General features: G+C 45.5%; 1 protein-coding gene across 1 annotated transcript in view; it reads right to left on the reverse strand.

Annotated features, from left to right (window-relative positions):
- Positions 1–7,788: 7,788 nt before the first annotated feature.
- Positions 7,789–16,661, reverse strand: part of MLLT6 (MLLT6, PHD finger containing) — a 105,249-nt gene continuing 96,376 nt past the window's right edge. The window contains exons 17-20 of the mRNA XM_054992226.1: positions 14,975–15,327; positions 13,453–13,552; positions 10,850–11,206; positions 7,789–9,866 (exon numbers count right to left, since the gene is read on the reverse strand). Coding sequence (XP_054848201.1) covers positions 9,822–9,866; positions 10,850–11,206; positions 13,453–13,552; positions 14,975–15,327 — 855 coding nt within the window. The 3' untranslated portion in view covers positions 7,789–9,821. The remainder of the gene's footprint in view (positions 9,867–10,849; positions 11,207–13,452; positions 13,553–14,974; positions 15,328–16,661) is intronic.

Here is a 16,661-nt window from a genome sequence, read left to right on the forward strand (position 1 = left end):
ATCAACAGAGCATCTATGGACCAGCCAACACACCATGTGAAATCTGCTGGAAGAAAAGTAGGCCTACTTCACACAAATGTGCCCATGACCACTTCAGGTTCCAAGCAGGAAACCCCTTTTTGCCTGTTGTTTGTACGAACAGAAATTGAATGTGGTTGTATTTCAGGTGGGTAGCCATGTTGGTCTGTAGAAGAGCAAGATTTGGATCCAGTAGCTCCTTAAAGACCAAAAACTTTCCTGGATATGAGTTTTTGAGAGTCAAGAGAGGTTTGACTCTTGAAAGCTCATATCCTGGAAAATTAATTGGCCTTTAAGATGCTACTGGACCCAAATCTTGCTCTGATTGTATTTTAGTTTCTCCACATGGTGAATGGAGGATCAGACAAGTGCAGACAAAATCTAGGAAAACATTTCTACCAAATCTGAATTTCCCTGTCAAACTGTTTTCCCACAGAAAGCTCAAACCAAGGACAAAAAAGGAGATTATTCTCACAAGCCAGAGGACTTCAGAGGTCTATGTGTAGCATGCTGGATTCACTGCTGAACAGAAGCTCACGTGGAAGAGCTTGGGATTGATGGGGAACACAAAGGGGTAAGGCATGGATGCACAGATAAGCAAGCCACTCCAGCCAGATGCTGTTTTTCTTACCCCTTGCAGCAGGCTGTTGCTCACCTGATCCAGCTGATCTGCTTGAGAAAGCCAGTGCATCACATGGGCAGATTCTCCCTATGTCAGCCAAAGAGTCCACTAGCAGTTTTGAGGCATAAGCTTTCATGTACCAGAACCCACTTTGGCACGTCTCAATGTATTTCATAGTCTTGCAGGCACCGTAAGACACTTGCTTTGTTACAGAGGCACATTTGTGCAGGTAACTATAGTTATCAGAGTGCAAACCCCAGAGATGGATGCTATTCTTATTACAGTGGTCTTGAAGGTGACCTAGAAAGGGCATGACTGGCCATGGTGTGTATACACCCTTTATTTTTGTGTGTGCGTGCACACCATCAAGTCACAGCTGACTTGTGGCGACCGTGTAAGGTTTTTAATGCAAGAGACATTCAGCGATGGGTTGCCATTGCCTTGGTCTTCCTTGGTAGTCTTCCAGACAAATACTGACCAGGGCTGACCCTGCTTAACTTCCAAGATCTGTTGAGATCATGCTACCTGGATTACCTAGGACAGGGTCATCCTCTCTACCTACTGCAAAAAATGTACACCAAAAATGGAGATGCCTCTTGTAGACATGTGCCAAATGTTCTCTTTACAACTTAAAAATTTATTCTTGAAGCAAATGAGAGTGGCAATAACATTTTCTGGCACTGTATTTATGTGTTTTCTACATGGAATGGTGACAAGAATGGAGGGATCTCCCCCCCCCCACCTCACACTCACACAGAGGAGCAGGGTTCTGTTGCATGCTGCTTAGCACCATTGACTTTACAACTTTCCACTTTACAGTCAGCATGGGAAACTGGGCCTATAAGGGCTCATGACACATCCCTCACGCCCAGGTGCATTGCCCCCTGATTTTGTGGTCCTGGCAGTGATTAATCTGTTGTGCCTAGGCTCCATTCCCTAACCCCAGATATAGGACATCCGATCTATCTGGCTCCTGATGTCCTTAGCTATGTGTCACCATCATGAAACAACTGATATCAGGGAACAGATGAAAGGTTACAGCCCAGCAAGAGGCCAGGAGATGTACAGTCTCAACGTCCACTTCTTGGAACCAGAGAGAAACCGAGAAATTAAACTGGCCCAGGAGCAAGCCACGTTGAGCAGCACTTACAACACTGCAAGCGTCACTCAGCTCAGACCTGGCCAGAGGAGCCAACAAAGGTGATTGGTTCAACTGTTGCCTCATCCTGCACTGCTGCCAACTGGCAGCAGCAAGTAGAGGCAACTGCTGAGTGGATACAGATCAGTGTTGTTGTTGAAGGGTCAAGGGCCAAGCATCCCCTACAATGGTGGCTGATAGGGGCTTGGCTCTGCTTGCTCCTGGTCACCACTGACCCTACAGAGCTATGGCCCACCAGTAAGGCACACTCCTAGTAAGCTAAATGGCCAGTCCACCCCTGGCTGCAGCTCTTGTACAGGTCTCACGGATACAAGCCTCAGCTTCCACCTGGATTGGGCATTTGATAGTAATGCAACTGCTACCGACGGGGGAATCCTTTTTCACCCAACCCACTACTGACAGTAGAGAGGGCTGGTACCACCCAGAGGACCTGAGCAACAGAAAAAGGGTGGTGCATGCTGCTCTTTCAGAGCTAGCATGCCGAGTACAGAAGGTCTCTCTCGAGAAACTCCATAGGCTGTAAATTGAAGTTCTACACGTTCTATTGCCCAGATCGGATCTCCCCTACCAAAAAATACTGGCGGCTTGTTTGAACCTAGTATGGCAGGACCATAGGTGGCAACCCATTTTCACAAATCTATGCTTTCAAGATTGGGCAGCCAAAAAACCCTCCCCTATTCCAAAGATATACTTTAACGTATATCTTTATTAAAAGATTATTAAAAGTAATCCAAAAGTCTCTTGATATTTCATGAGCTGGGAACACTGGAATTGGGTTTCAGCAGGCAATCCAGTTGAACTCAGTATCTACATCGCAAAGAAACATTACACAACATAGAATGAGTGTCTGGAGCCAATTGATAAAAGTGGCTTTTAATTTTTTTAAAAATTGTGAATGTGTGTGTTCATGAAGTCTTCATGTTTTGCTTTGTTTGACTAGACTTTTCGTTCTCCCCCCCCCCCCCTTTGGATGTTCTGTAAAATTGAAGTTCCTTAATAAGAAGCTTCTTCAGGTCAAAATGCATTGGGATAACTTTGGGGGTACCTGTTAAAAGATTGTTTTATGCACTTTTGGAGTAGTTCCTGCACTCTTTCTGTAGCTGGCCTTCTTTGCTGGATTGTGGCTTGTGAAAAAATTTCCCGTTATTTTTCCTTTGCTTTCTAAGGACACAGTATGTATATTAACATTTCTAAAACAGGCATGTCTGATGCAGTCCGTAAACCTCTACACCATCACAAGTACTTACATTAAAAGGGGAGAAAAAACATCCTATTCCCATTCCATCATTCTACACTTCATTAATAGTTTTTTTGGGGGGAAGCCCCATTGTTTTATTACTTTTCCCATTTTTCAAAAAAGTCTTTGATATTAACATTATTTATTACAATAGAGTCAAGCAGCATGAAAAAAATATATCTTAGCTACATTACCTTAATTGCCAAAAATATACACATCTGTTTCTTATTTAATTAAAAATAACAAATGGGGAAAGAGGGAGTGTTAAAGACACAGGCAAAGAATTAAAATGTAACATTAACATCAAGAGAAAGGTAAAGGAATGTACCCCAGTGCAACCAAAGCACAGAACTATCGGATGTTTTCCACTCTGTCAGTGCTCAAATCCACATTTTCCCACTGCTTCAAACATTCTTTTTGTCACAGATCTGAAGTCCTGTGCTAAAGTCATAAGGATTAGAGGCATGCCATTTTGAAGTAGCTTCATAGTTGGGATGCTCTTCCTGATAGGTTTGCTGGGGGGTGGGGGGCTTCAGATAGAAAAGGTGCCCCGAAATGGCAGTGACCAAGGGGTTTGAAGCACCTTCATCTTTTTTTTTAAGGGAAAAAAAGGTGACAAAGAGGGACGTCACAGGGCTTTGTGAAATTGTGTTATGGAGATAAGAGATTTTTCTTTTTCTCTCATAGATAGCATCTACTGGCTTCAACAGTGTAACCAGGGGGTTAAGAAAGGGAAAGGATGTCCATCAACAGCCACTACAAATGTCAACTCTACATTAATGGTTGAAGGGGGCAGTTGCCTTCCTGGATGCCTTTGACTAATCATCTGTATAAACAATTGTAGCATTTATGGCCAGTGGACTCAGCTATGGCCACAAGCATAGATGGCTTTAAAAGGAGAGAGATCCACCTGGGCTTTCTAGTCATGTAATGAGATGGAACCTACCCATTCAGAAGCGGTAAACTTCCAGGGCAACTGGTTGGCCACAGGATTATGCAACAGGATGTTGGACTAGATGGACCATGGACCTGATCCAGCCAGGCTCCTCTTCAGACATTGAACTAGAAGCACCTGGACCAAAAGGGCTCTTCAGATTCCAATCTAACATTCCATGTAAACAACACTCCTTCTAGGAAAGCAGCCGCCACCCCGGCTGATGGATTTGGCTACTATAAACAGAGACAGATCTGGTCCATAGGGGGCACAGTCAACCGGGAAGTTCTCCTATGCAGCAGAGCAGTAGTCAAGCTTCACTGCTTTCAGTGTTGATGGCTAAACTAAATTGAGCTCTCAGTATTCAAAATAAATAATTTGATTGTGTATTGACAGTCACAGGATGGGCGTGGATGCAACTGCATTGAGAGGACTGGTGCCAAAGCACCTTAAGGGCAGAAGAGATAACAAGTGAGATTGTAGCTGCTTCAGGGCGAGTCCAAAACACTTTTTGAGACTAAATAAAATGAAAATGGCCTTTTTCAGCCCACTAATTTAGGCTGCAATTCACACACATGTTCTCCAGCACAGTCTCCATTCATTTTAAAAGGGCTCACATAGGAGAACACCCTGTTGGTCTAAGCTCCACAAGTCCTGTCCGTCTTCCATTTTCCCACTGGTAAGCACACTCGAAGATACACCACCTTGTCTCATCTAATGGTAAGACTGCATCTAGCCCACCCTGGGAAGGAACAGGCAATAGCACACCTCCCTTCACTATGGTCTGCTAGCTACTCCTTCCATACTTATTTCCCTCCCCTCTTCTTAAAATATGTCTTTGCTTAGGGGGACAAAGAACGTGAAATGTTGAGAACTGGGTGACATACTAAGAGTATGGTCAGATTTGGCCAAAGGCAGCCAGTTCTTGACCAACCCCAATCTAACCATTCAAATATGAAGTTACTAAGTTCTTGATACAAAGTAATGTCCTAAATAGATTGATCTTGTACAAGATAAAGACTGCAGCTGGAGCAGAGGCTGGATGGGGTGGTGGTAGAGGGCTCTGATGTTTTCCTTTTTCTTAAAGAAGAAGTGTTTCTTTGGGTGATTCCAGAAACAAGTGCTTTCTTTTTCTCTCTCCTCATACCAACTTCCACCCTAAGTTCCTAACTGTATTAACTTGAGGTCAACTCTGATCTAAAAAGTTGTTCAAACCAGTGAATACTGCAGCAGAATTCTCACACAGAAATACTCTTCCCAGCATGATCCTGCAATTTGGTTGTGTGCAATTGCTATTTCTTTTGAATAACCACGAGGACAGATTTTAAAGGGAGAGTTTAACCCAGGACTTTTTGTCCCACAGAATAAGCCTGCTTTTCTTCTACCTTTGTAATGCTGTTTGGCAGTACATAGCAAGAAACTGAACGCTAATTGAGCACACACACACTCTGCCTGTACTTCAGACAGCCTTTCATTTTATTTTCCTTTCGCTTGCTTGGTGCCTTCTTTTTAAAAAGAGGTTAACATTGCTCCTAGGGAGGAGGATTCATAATATCATGAGCCCCCAGCCAATCCATGCAGTGGACACCTGATTTTTCCTACGGAGATCTGCCATAACTCAGAGCAGAACCACAAGTGACAAAAGGCAGAGATTGGACACTTGTCTGCTTCCCTCAAGTTTTGATGGGAAATGTAAGCAGCTTGGCAGAATGTTGGACAAGTGACAGTTGAAAAGTCCATTGGACAGCAGTCAGAGAGCGAAGGTGCGAGACCAGGATGCCTACATTTCCCATCAAAACTTGAGGGAAGCTGACAAGTGTCCAATCTGTGCCTTTTGTCACTTGTGGTTCTGCTCTCAGAGCATGCGTATCTGGATGAATGCCCATTTCTTCTGCTATGCGTGTGTTTGCGGGAGGGTGAGTTATGCTGACCACTGAAGGAGAGCCCCTCTGCACCCACGGGAAGCCTTCCCAAAATCTCCTGGTCACTGAGGGGTAACTGCTACACATTTTCAAGCCTATCTAGCCACTTGGCTTTGCCTAAAGCATCCAGGTCAAGGTTCTCGGGATGCAGACCCAAAGCTCTGTGGCTGCTTCCACATGAGCAGAATGTGCACAGCCACGATCACTTTGCATCATTTACCGGCTGGCTTTTCACAATCCCAGGGCATAATCTTCTAGTCTTATCTGCTGCCTTCACAGATACGGCTATGTAGTAATTAACCCCTCTCACATCCATCCATGAAATGCAGACTGAATAGCATACCAGAGAGCAGGTGCAACTGTAAAAAAGGGGAGCTTATAGGGAAACATCTTGTGATCACCCTTCAAGTGAGCCAAGCTGTATTTGCAGAGAGAAGCAATGCCCCTCCCCAAGTCATGGTTCAACCTGATTGTATGGTGGACTAAACTACCCCCCCCACACACACACACACGAGTATGCTGACATTATTCCAGGCATTCACAACTTATGACTATCTTAACTCAAGGCAGAGGAACTTGTTTAAATCTTCTGTTTTCTTGTTCCCAGGCAAGCAGGTGGAAATTTGTGAGGAATGGCTGGTAGGTCGAGTTCATCTTGATGGGATTACAAATTGAGGAAACCACTGACAGACAAATGTGGGGTAATGGTTTGGTTTTAAGTACTAAACTATCCCCTCAGAACCACTATGGGGCACTGAGTAAGCAGTGGGGTGGGATTTTAGCACGGGACTCTTAAAAGTGCAAAGGGGGTGCATCTAGGATCTCCCCCCCAAACAAGTGCACAATGTCACATGCGAATTCAGAATCATCTTTGCCCAACCTCACCCTATACATAGAGGGTCAATCCTCAACTTGGCCAGTTAGCATGTATTTTTGGAATACGTGCGTACACTTGCAGGGCATCATCAGTGAGCTGTGGGCAGGGGTGTTGCTTTAGCTCTACCCATTCACCCCCCAGCTCATTTTCAGGAGGGCTGGGCTTCTCAGAACCTGGATGGAGAAAAATCAGTTTAAATTTTAAAAAGGTATGTGTATGTCCTTAAAGGAGATGTATCAGCAGGCAGAGGATAAGTTAAACAATTCCACCACTCTGGCCAAGCCTTCCTCTGCAAATGCCTGCTCCCCTAAGAGAAACCTACGCTTGGGAACCTCTCCCAGGGAAAGCGTAGGTCTGTTCTGCAGTCACTGAAGGGGTATAAACTTCTCCACCACTGGACTAAACAGAATTCTGGTGCTGTGAATCTTCCAAGTTAAATCTTGTTCTTCTTCCTCCATTCTGATCTTCCTCTTTTTTTTAAAAAAAAGTGCTACGTTAATGATGAATTTGCTCCTTTGCATCTTTTTATCTGGGTACCTATTCATTTGCCTTCCTTGAGCAGATACATGGCCACATTGCGTTTCTGTCTGAAAAGACCTCGCTCTCTCTCCACCCCGCCCCCAGCCAGTACACTGCACCGTGTGCATTTGGATGTACGGGTGCTCAGGCACAGTTGTGCAAATTTAGCATTTACCGATGGGAAGAAATTAAAAAGTCAAGCCTGCAATTCCAAGTGGAAGAAGTACACACGTTGTGGAAAGCATATGTACCCTAATCTAGGGAGTGACCATATGCTTACATGGGTATCCTTAGTTGAATGAAGAACCCTCACAGGCACTGCTTGTGCACCCTACCCCCATCCAGCTTCATACCCAGAGCTCAAATGAGATAATTAATGGAAGTGCCTATCAGATGTTTGGTGGGAGGTGGGAGCAAGTGGATGAGTTTATCTCCCTCTCCCTTGCTTCCCACTCTCCACCAAACAGGTAATCTATACAATTACCATTTTTTTTTTAAAAAAAAACCAGCAATCTAGCTGCACACGTCAACAGCAGGATGGAGGCCAACAGAATTAGTACCATCAAGATAGTAAAGGACAAATTTGAAATGGAATGTGGCAGAAGTGCTGGTTTGGATGCATTTCAAAAGGTGATATTTGCTACCTGAACAATAAGTGCATCATGCCGATGGATACTGGGGGTGGGTGGGTTTAAAAACAACAACAACAACAAGATTTATGAATGTCAGGCTCATTCCATTTTCTAGCTGCTCCTTAATCTGTGCCGAAGCTGCCTTGACTGCAAAGAAGGGAGTGCTTGTTGAAGTCCATTTGGAACAGCGGCTGCTCTCGTCAGTTTCCAGTAGCTTCTCGTTAAACAATTTCATTAAAAAAAATAAACTAAACTACACACGCCAACAATCTGGAGTCCAGCACATTTGTCAAGACAAAAAAAGAATCCAAACAAATTAGAAGATAATGAAATCTTGAAAAGCTGAACCGTTTTCTCTTTTCTTCCTCCTCCTTTTTTTAAAGTCCAACTCAACCATACAATGGCAGGAATTTTTTCTTTTGTTTTTCAAAAAAGAGAAAAAGAAAGAAGAAGGAAAATCAAAAACCAAACACACCAAAACAGGTGAACCTGAAGAGCAGTGGTCATTCTTGGGGCATTGGCACACACTCACCACCAAAGTATTGGAATAGTGCAAATTGGAAGCGGTGGTGTGGATGCGCCTATCAACTGTATGTATATCTATCGAGGCATGAAAGATTTCTAAGACTCCAGGCATCTGATGACCTGGAGGCTATACGTTTAAGAGATCTGGATATATCTAGCAAAGGCGGGGTTCCCTCCACACAGATGATCTTGATCTCCATTTCCTTTCATCCCATCCTTCAAGAAACTGCTGAATGGAGGTGGTGCTTTTTCTGAGACATCTGGTTACGAAACAGAGATAGGCCAGGCAGCATTTGTTATGATGGGAAGACCAATGTTCTCATCAGCTAGGACCTGATTGAGTCTAGCACCATCAGTACAGGAGGATGTTCTTCACTAGAATGGAGCTGCTTTGGAGATGGAAGGAACAGCTCCAGCCTTTAGACAAAGTCTCCATCCTGCTTCTTTGGTGTTGGTTTTTCAGCAGCTGATCCAGTGAAGAAGGAAACAATCTTTTGAGCTGCTGGAAAATATCTTGAAGGTGAGCACAGATAACTATCGGTATTAGCCTTTTCAAACCATAGGCTGCTTACCAAGGTGCCTGAAGGAAGTGGTGAAGTCCTAATCAAAATGGAAGCTAAGGAGGATTTCCTTTGAGTTAATTCTGAATGAGAACGTTGCAGGTATTAAAGGAAATTTGGGAGAACCAAAGTAACTGTTCTTAGCCACACTGACATTGGCTTCCCCCGCACCACCCCAAACAGAACCTTGCCCCAATAAAAATCACTGAAGTCATATCCAAGTTCACGCCAAAGACCACGGAAAAGTGAAAGTCTTGATGCAGGATTCTTGTGGGGCTCCAGCAACTTCATTCCTAGTCTTGCCTCATGTAACTGAGACCTCAGGAGCTCCACCCCATTCCACTTTGCCAAGGCTGGTCCTTTGCACTTCTGAACAGCTTGCTGGATTTCCTAGCCTTGGGTTAGAAATGCCCTGCTTTGCAAAGATAACATCACCACCAGGGTAATGAGGCCATAGTCCGGATAGCAGACCTTCCTCTTGACGGGTGACCCGCAGGTATCTGAGGATGAACAGGCTCCTTCATCCTCTTTCCCCTGAAGTGCAACTTCCTTTGAAATAAGTGCAGCACGTACTGGAGAAAGCCAGCAAAGGGAGAAATGACGTTTCCTTCACCTGCCTTCTTGGGGAGGGGCTGGAACAACAGATTCAGAACCAGGGAACACAGATGCCGAACAGACCCTTAGCTTGGCATCACCACACCACTGCACGAAGACTTGCTCAGAAGACTTGCGTGTGGCCACTCTATGCTTCACGATCCATGGTTCAAGAACAGATTGTTTTCCTATGGCAGAAAGAAGCCCTGGGATCGCCCAAAGTTAGCCTTTGTCCTGAACTGGGGCACCTCCCTTTTCATTCATGCTCTGGAGGAAAAAAAACACAGCAGAGGCATACAGTTGTCTCAACTGGCTGTGCACCAATCAGCGATTTTTAAAAAACTAGATAGAAAGTTAATGCACCCACCTCAGGAAGAGCCTTGAGCCTGCAGATTATCACTGCTTCTGCACAGGGCTCTTGCTCCGTATTTCCCCCAGCTCCCAAATCACAGCAGAATTAAATTTTAATATAATTAAATAAATTGCTTGGTATGATCTTTCTTGGAAGACTGTAGCCAAAGCGCGGAAGGGAAGGTGCAGACTTTACCGCCCACTTTCAGCACTGCCTCTGCCACCATTTTCACTTCCACCTGCTGTTTCCCCTCTCTCTCAATGGGAGGCTTTTTGCAGGTTGGTAGTTGTGATATCCCAACAAAACAAAACAAAACAAAACTCTCCCCTGCACCTGTGGCAAGGGAAGGGGAATGGTAGGCAGGAGGGGAAAGAAAGGAGCAAATCTCCATGTGGAAGCACTGCTGCTGCTCCAAATGCCTTTGCCCTGGCAGGGGCCATCAGAGCAGAATGAAGAACAGAAGCAACTTATTTCAAGCATCACCATCCCTTTATTTGGACTCTTTCCTTGGACTCCCTGTCTCCCCTTAGCCTTCCCTCAGGTCTTTGCTTCTCAGTATATTGTCTCCTCTATCTTGCCTTCATTCATCCACCTTCCCTCTTAAACTTCCTTTCCTCAGAGGATCAGCCAGTTTTTAACAAGCCTTCAAGCCTTTCTGATTTTAGTTCCTGCTTACGAATTACAGTCTATTTTATACACAAACTATTTGAAATTTCTGCCCTCCCCGTCAGCCAAAATGGCTCACCACTTCTCTCTCTCTCTGTGCGGTTCATTCACCCCCCCCTTTCCCAGAAACTGGAAATGTCCTTGTGGACATTCTGTGACATCACAGCAGCTCAATGTCTAGCCAAGCACTTGTGGGCAATATTCAGTTCCCAAGCTTGCTGATGATACTCACCAGTCCCTTCTGATTGCCGCTTTCAACCTGCAGGTTGAGGAAAGGGTTGGTTTGTACGGAAAGGACAGGCGGGATGTTTGCCCCTGCGGCAACAGACATCAGACTGTTGCCAGGAGTGCTGAGCGGTGGGGAAGCCATCAAGGAATTGGCCGGATTGAGCTGTTGAGGGGAGATAGAGGCCAGGAGGGTACTGCTGGCAGCTGATGGAGCAGTGCTGTTCGAGTGGAGAAGGGATGCAGAGGTAGCCGGCAAGAGGCTGGCCATGGGCAGCTGAGAGGAGCCTGTCATCTGGAGCCGCTGCAGCTCTCTTTTCTGCTGGATTTGCTGCATCATCTGGAATACCAAGGCTTGCTGCTCCTGGGGACCACATCATAGTGCCAAATTACAGAAAATTCTTCATTACTGTCCCCTCCCTGCAACATATCTATAGCGAGAGAGGAGCTGGAGGAGCCCCACACTCAAGGCTACCATACTTGGTTTAAAAAGCTATGGCACCCAGCACTGATTGCCTCTGAGCATGTACAGTTACTTTTCTTCAAATAAAAATAACTTAGAAAACGGAAAGGAAAACTGGTCCTGTGTATGTGCAGGAAGTTTTCTCTTTTGTGAGAAGGGCCTAAAGGTTTTCTCAGCTATTCAGTGGGGTCTTATGTATTTATTTGTTCAGATATTTATAGTCTGTCTTTCTCCCCAATGAGGGACACCAAGCTACTTACAACATCGTTCTCCCTGCCTCCATACTATCCTTACAACAACCACCCTGTGAGGTAGGATCCAGAGGAGTGAGGTAGGTCAGACTGAACCTGGAGGTCCAATTTAGCTATCATGGCTAACAGCCAGTGATCTGCCCCATCTCCCTTTACATCCGCCAGAGCCAGGGGCCATCATCACGTCGTGTGACATGGGCAATGCCACTGGAAGTGCTCCAGCAGAACCCAGAAGTAACATCATCCCAGAATGCATGTGATGATGTCATCACACAGTGACAGGGCGAAGTCTATAAAAAGCCTCCCTCTGACTCCATCAGGGCCAGCCCCTTCTCATGCAGGGAGTCAAGGAGCGCAGGATGGCACACAGCAGTCTCCTCCCCTTCGTGTTATCCTCACAACAACCCTGTGAAGTAGGTTAAGCACAGAGGCAATCACCAGCCCAAAGTCTGTCAGCAAGTTGCTTGGCTGGCTACAACGCAATGGGGACCCGAAGCATCTTACAACATTATTCTCCTCTCCTCCATTTTAGCCTCACAACAACAACATTATGAAGTACTTTAAGTTGAGTGACTGGCCGTCGTCACACGGGCTTTTATTTAGCGCTAAAATGGCGCTATTTCCCGGCAAACACCCACCTTATTCCAACACTGTAGCGATTTTCTCTCTTCTGCTTTGTGCATGATAGTCGCGCTATTTTGTGCCTCAGTGTGAATGCCTCGCATTGATGTATTTCACCTCGCAACGTCCTATGCTCTCCCTTCAATCCCAGAATCCATTTCTTCCTGCGACTCCCTTTTTTTTATTTTATTATGTCCTTATAACGCCATAACGACATAACACAATGCAAATTTTCTGCTGAAGTAAAAATGACTCAGTCACCATGGCAGAGTCTTCAGCGATGGGGATCATGCCAGACAGGGAGTTTTCTGCGGGCAAAGGGCTATTTATATAATTTCAAAGTTGGAAAAACAAAAGGGTCATAATGTTTTGCTCTAATGGAATGTTTATATGCTGTTATTCCGTTATAGCGGAATTAAACGCCAGAATAATAAAAAAGGGGGGGAGGAGCTGCTTCTGCGCGGTTAGAGAGAACAGAACAGAGTGCTTTGGTGTGGACAGCTGGTGGCGCGAAGAGCCGTTAGGTGACCCAAAGAAACGTTACTGTGCCGATAACAGGTAGGACGCTATATGCTGTAAATTTAACGGAAGAGATGCCCGTGTGACGACGGCCACTGATTCAAGGTCATTCAGCAAGCTTCCATGGTGGAGTGGGGATAATCGGACGCTTTAATCATTACATCAAGCTGGTGCCATAGGGTAAAACGGAGGATGGGAGAACCATATATAGAGGCACAGAGCTCCTTGCATGATGGGTGACATAAAAATGTGATAAGACAAAACATCATTACACTGGGAGGCACAGGTCTGAGTCCCCACTCTGTTCTGGAAGCTTGCTGGGTGACCTTGGGCCAGTCCCACACTCTCCGTCAGCCTACCTCACAGGGTTATTCTGAGTATAAAATGGAGGAGAAGAGATCAATGTAAGTCACTTTGGTCCCCATCTGGGGAGAATGGCAGGGTCTAAGTGAAGTAAATAAGCTGTTATCCTTCCCTGAAGTCACACTTGTACCCTTCACATATCCCCCAGTCTCCATGAGGAAACCTGCTCCGCAATACGTGAACTACCGAACGGCTTACTCTCCTTGCCATTTGTAATTTTATCTCCTAGTGCTCAGTTATCCCTTTTTAAACACCTAAAAAGCCCTCCGGATGCTTTACCCCGCTGCCTTTTTTGGAACTTCCATTTCTGGCACCACCCCTCTATTCCTCCCCTAGCCTCGTGTGACTGCTGAGGTGGCCAGCGCTTGTGCGGGCTGGTGACGTGACACGTACCGGGTTGAGGGGCTGCGATGTGAGGAGCTGCTGCAGCTGCTGGAGCTGGAGCTCATGCTGGCTGAGGAGCTGCCGCTGATGCTCTGTCAAGTGGCTGATGCTGGAGGGAGGGAAGGCGAGAAAGGGCGGGGGAGGGGGTTAGCGCAACCCTACCGTCAAGAACATGCCAGCTTCTTTCCTGCCATTCCCCCCTCTCTCTTTTACGCACCATAGAGGCTATAAACTTACCCCCTTAAAAAAAAAGAAGAAACGGAGGTTCTGAGCATCCTGAAATCTATATTCGACCCCAAATACTCGCCCTTGTGTGGTGCAATCTCAGAGCAGCAGAAAGCACACAGGCTTTACTTACGTATCAGAAATGTATTTTTTAAAAAGCCTTGCTGCATAAAGATCTTAATCTTCACAAAATCATAAAAACCCCTAACAAATAATAAAAAATAACAGAAAACAGCTGCCGTAATAAAACCTGAGAAAGCGTAACAGCAAGCCTGTAATGAAACAGAAGCCCAGAAAATCTCTTAACTGTAGACTAATATGGATTAAAATGGAGTTTAAAAGGTATCAGTCCCTCCCCCGGCAACTAATCACTAAAGGCTGAGAGGATAAAATTTTGGCATGTAAAATGAAAAGGTCCCAGGTGAAGAGCAGGAGGAAAGACATTATATGGGGAAGATGCCACCATGGACGTGGCCCTGCCTCTTCTGCACACTTGTCTCGTGTCCAGGTTTGCAGATTATCAATGGCTGAGCGGGTTTATACGGGAAGAAGTGATCCTTAAAATATAAGTTTGTTCAAATCAGAATCTGGATTAAACGTTAAGGTGGGGTCACGTATATACATTACTTGCTATTAAGACTCTTCCCCAGGAATAATACTTAGGATTTATGTGGCACTAGAGAGTGTTCAAAGCTCTTCATGGAATCACTTCAGTAATCTTCATAATAACCCCATAAAGTAGGCCCGTGTTATTCTCCCAGTATTCTCCCAGACTGAGGCCTGACGTCATCAGCATAGTGGCTTGCCTAAGGCACTGAATTCATAGCTGAAGTTAGGTTTGAACTAGGGATGCTGTAACCCACCATGGGCTGAAAACCCCTTTGCTAAACTGTTCTTTGCTAGTATTTCTTCATCTTGCTTCTATCCACAGTGAACACTTTTCATTGGTCCTAGCTGTTAATGATGGCCAGGACTGCCTGGACCCTGCTGCTGTGTTTCTTAATAGCACTGCACGTGTGCATACTGAACATGATTAAAAAATAAACTAAACATCACAGATACACACACAAAATGGAAACAAAGACGGCAACACAACCAGGAACAGAAAATGTGGAGAAAAGCTGGACCTAGGCAGCTAGGAGCATGAATGTGCACGTGTTTGGGGGAGGGGTGAAGTTTTCATCCAGAAAATGCATTACTTTAAGTAAAATAATCACAGCAATTAAGGCAGGCAGAACCTTTCCTGACTTTGTCAGCTCCCTTCCTGAACTTGGCATAACTTCGATGCTGCTTCCCCTCTTTGTACCTGTTTTGGTTGGTGGAGAGCTGCAGGTTTTGGGGACCGCTGGTCTGTGCCAAGAGGGCATTCTGCGCCTGGGCTGCCATCGTCCCGTTCAGGCCCCCAAGAATACCGTTGACGGAGACCTGTTGCCCTCCAGCCAGATTCCCAAGGAGACCTTCCACCAGGCTGTGATTGGCTGGGGGTCCTCCGTGGGCGGTCCCCACTGCCCTGGCCAAACCGTTCACTGGTGGCTGCTGCTGCACCCCAGGGGTCAGTGAGAGGGAGGCGGGGCTCTGTTGTAGCAAGGGCAGGGGAGGCGGGGTGCTGTGAAAGGAGAGGGAGGAGCTGCTTCTGCTTGGACAGCCTGAATGTGGATCCTGGTATGGGAAGGGAAGGAAGGAGAATCATTATAGGGCACATTAGGGATTGTATCTGGGCCACTGCACTACCCCACTCCCAACTTTGCACCCAGCCAATCCAAATGCTCCATCAAGAAAAGCAGAATTCTCCTGTAAACGTCCAAATAGCAAATTTGCATAATGCCTCTTTATTTTGCATAATCCATTTTGAAAACATTTCCTTGTTAACAGAATTTACTGTGACGTTGCTTGTTAGTAAGGAAGGACAAAGAGGTGTCCTGGACACTGAAGCTCCATCCCTACCACTAGAGATGTTATTCTTCCACCCCAGGATTTCAACGGAGTTCTGCTTGGATCATATGGATCGCACTAGATAGATAAGTCTCTGCTTCGGAGCATGTTTCCTCTTGTCCTAAAGCTTCTGTTTGTGCAAGATCAATCGTTTTCAGTGTGCCCTTGTACAAATGGAAGTGTTAATGCTCTGTAGCAAAGATGCATGGAACTTGGTCACAGGATCCAAGCCTTGGCCTACACATTTTCAAGCAATTATTTGCAGCCATAAGGACTAGACACTTAAGATTTTTAAAAAACAGAAAAAGAGCGCTAAGCTGAGATTCTTAAAGAAGTTGAATTTTGTATCCTATAAAAACTGCGGCATATATGCAATACCAACCATCTCTCAGGGGCTGAACACAATGTCTTTCTTTCATATTCAGCAGCTCTAGTTTATGATTGTTGCATTACAGAGAAGAGCGTCCGTAAGTAGCAGTGGGCCAGAAAAACCATTGGCCTGGCCCCAGTTAAGATTGCTCCTTCACGTTTTTCAGATACCCATACCTACCAGGAGCCCAGCAACCACGCATATTGAGAGCACGTGCTACCCATGACAGCACTGTCACCATGTTGTATGAATGGGGCAATATGCATATTTTTGCAGGTGAGTACAGCTTTTGCAGGTGCAGACTAGAACCCTGAGGAATCTAGTGGTCAGTTTACAATCACCAAAGCTGTCTGCACCTGTAAAATACCTGCACTGCCCCTGTTCAGACAAAATGGCAAACAGGTATGTTGAGCTCTACATGTAGTTGGGAGGGCTCTCGATAAGTGGGGAGGCAACATCTGTAACAGATCTGTCATATATGGAAAGACGTTTGTGACTGAATGACTGGCTCAAGGGTATCAAAATCACCATCATCTGTTAATATGACACAAATTGTCTTACGCCATTCTCTCCTCTTCTGTTTTACCCTCACGACAACAACCCTGTGAAGTAGGTTAGGCAGAGAGTGTCTGACTGCCTCAAGGTCACCCAGTGAGCTTCCACTGCAGACTGGGGATACGAACCTGGGTCT

Source organism: Eublepharis macularius, chromosome 12, assembly GCF_028583425.1.
Source record: "Eublepharis macularius isolate TG4126 chromosome 12, MPM_Emac_v1.0, whole genome shotgun sequence".
Classification (NCBI taxonomy): Eukaryota; Metazoa; Chordata; class Lepidosauria; order Squamata; family Eublepharidae; genus Eublepharis; species Eublepharis macularius.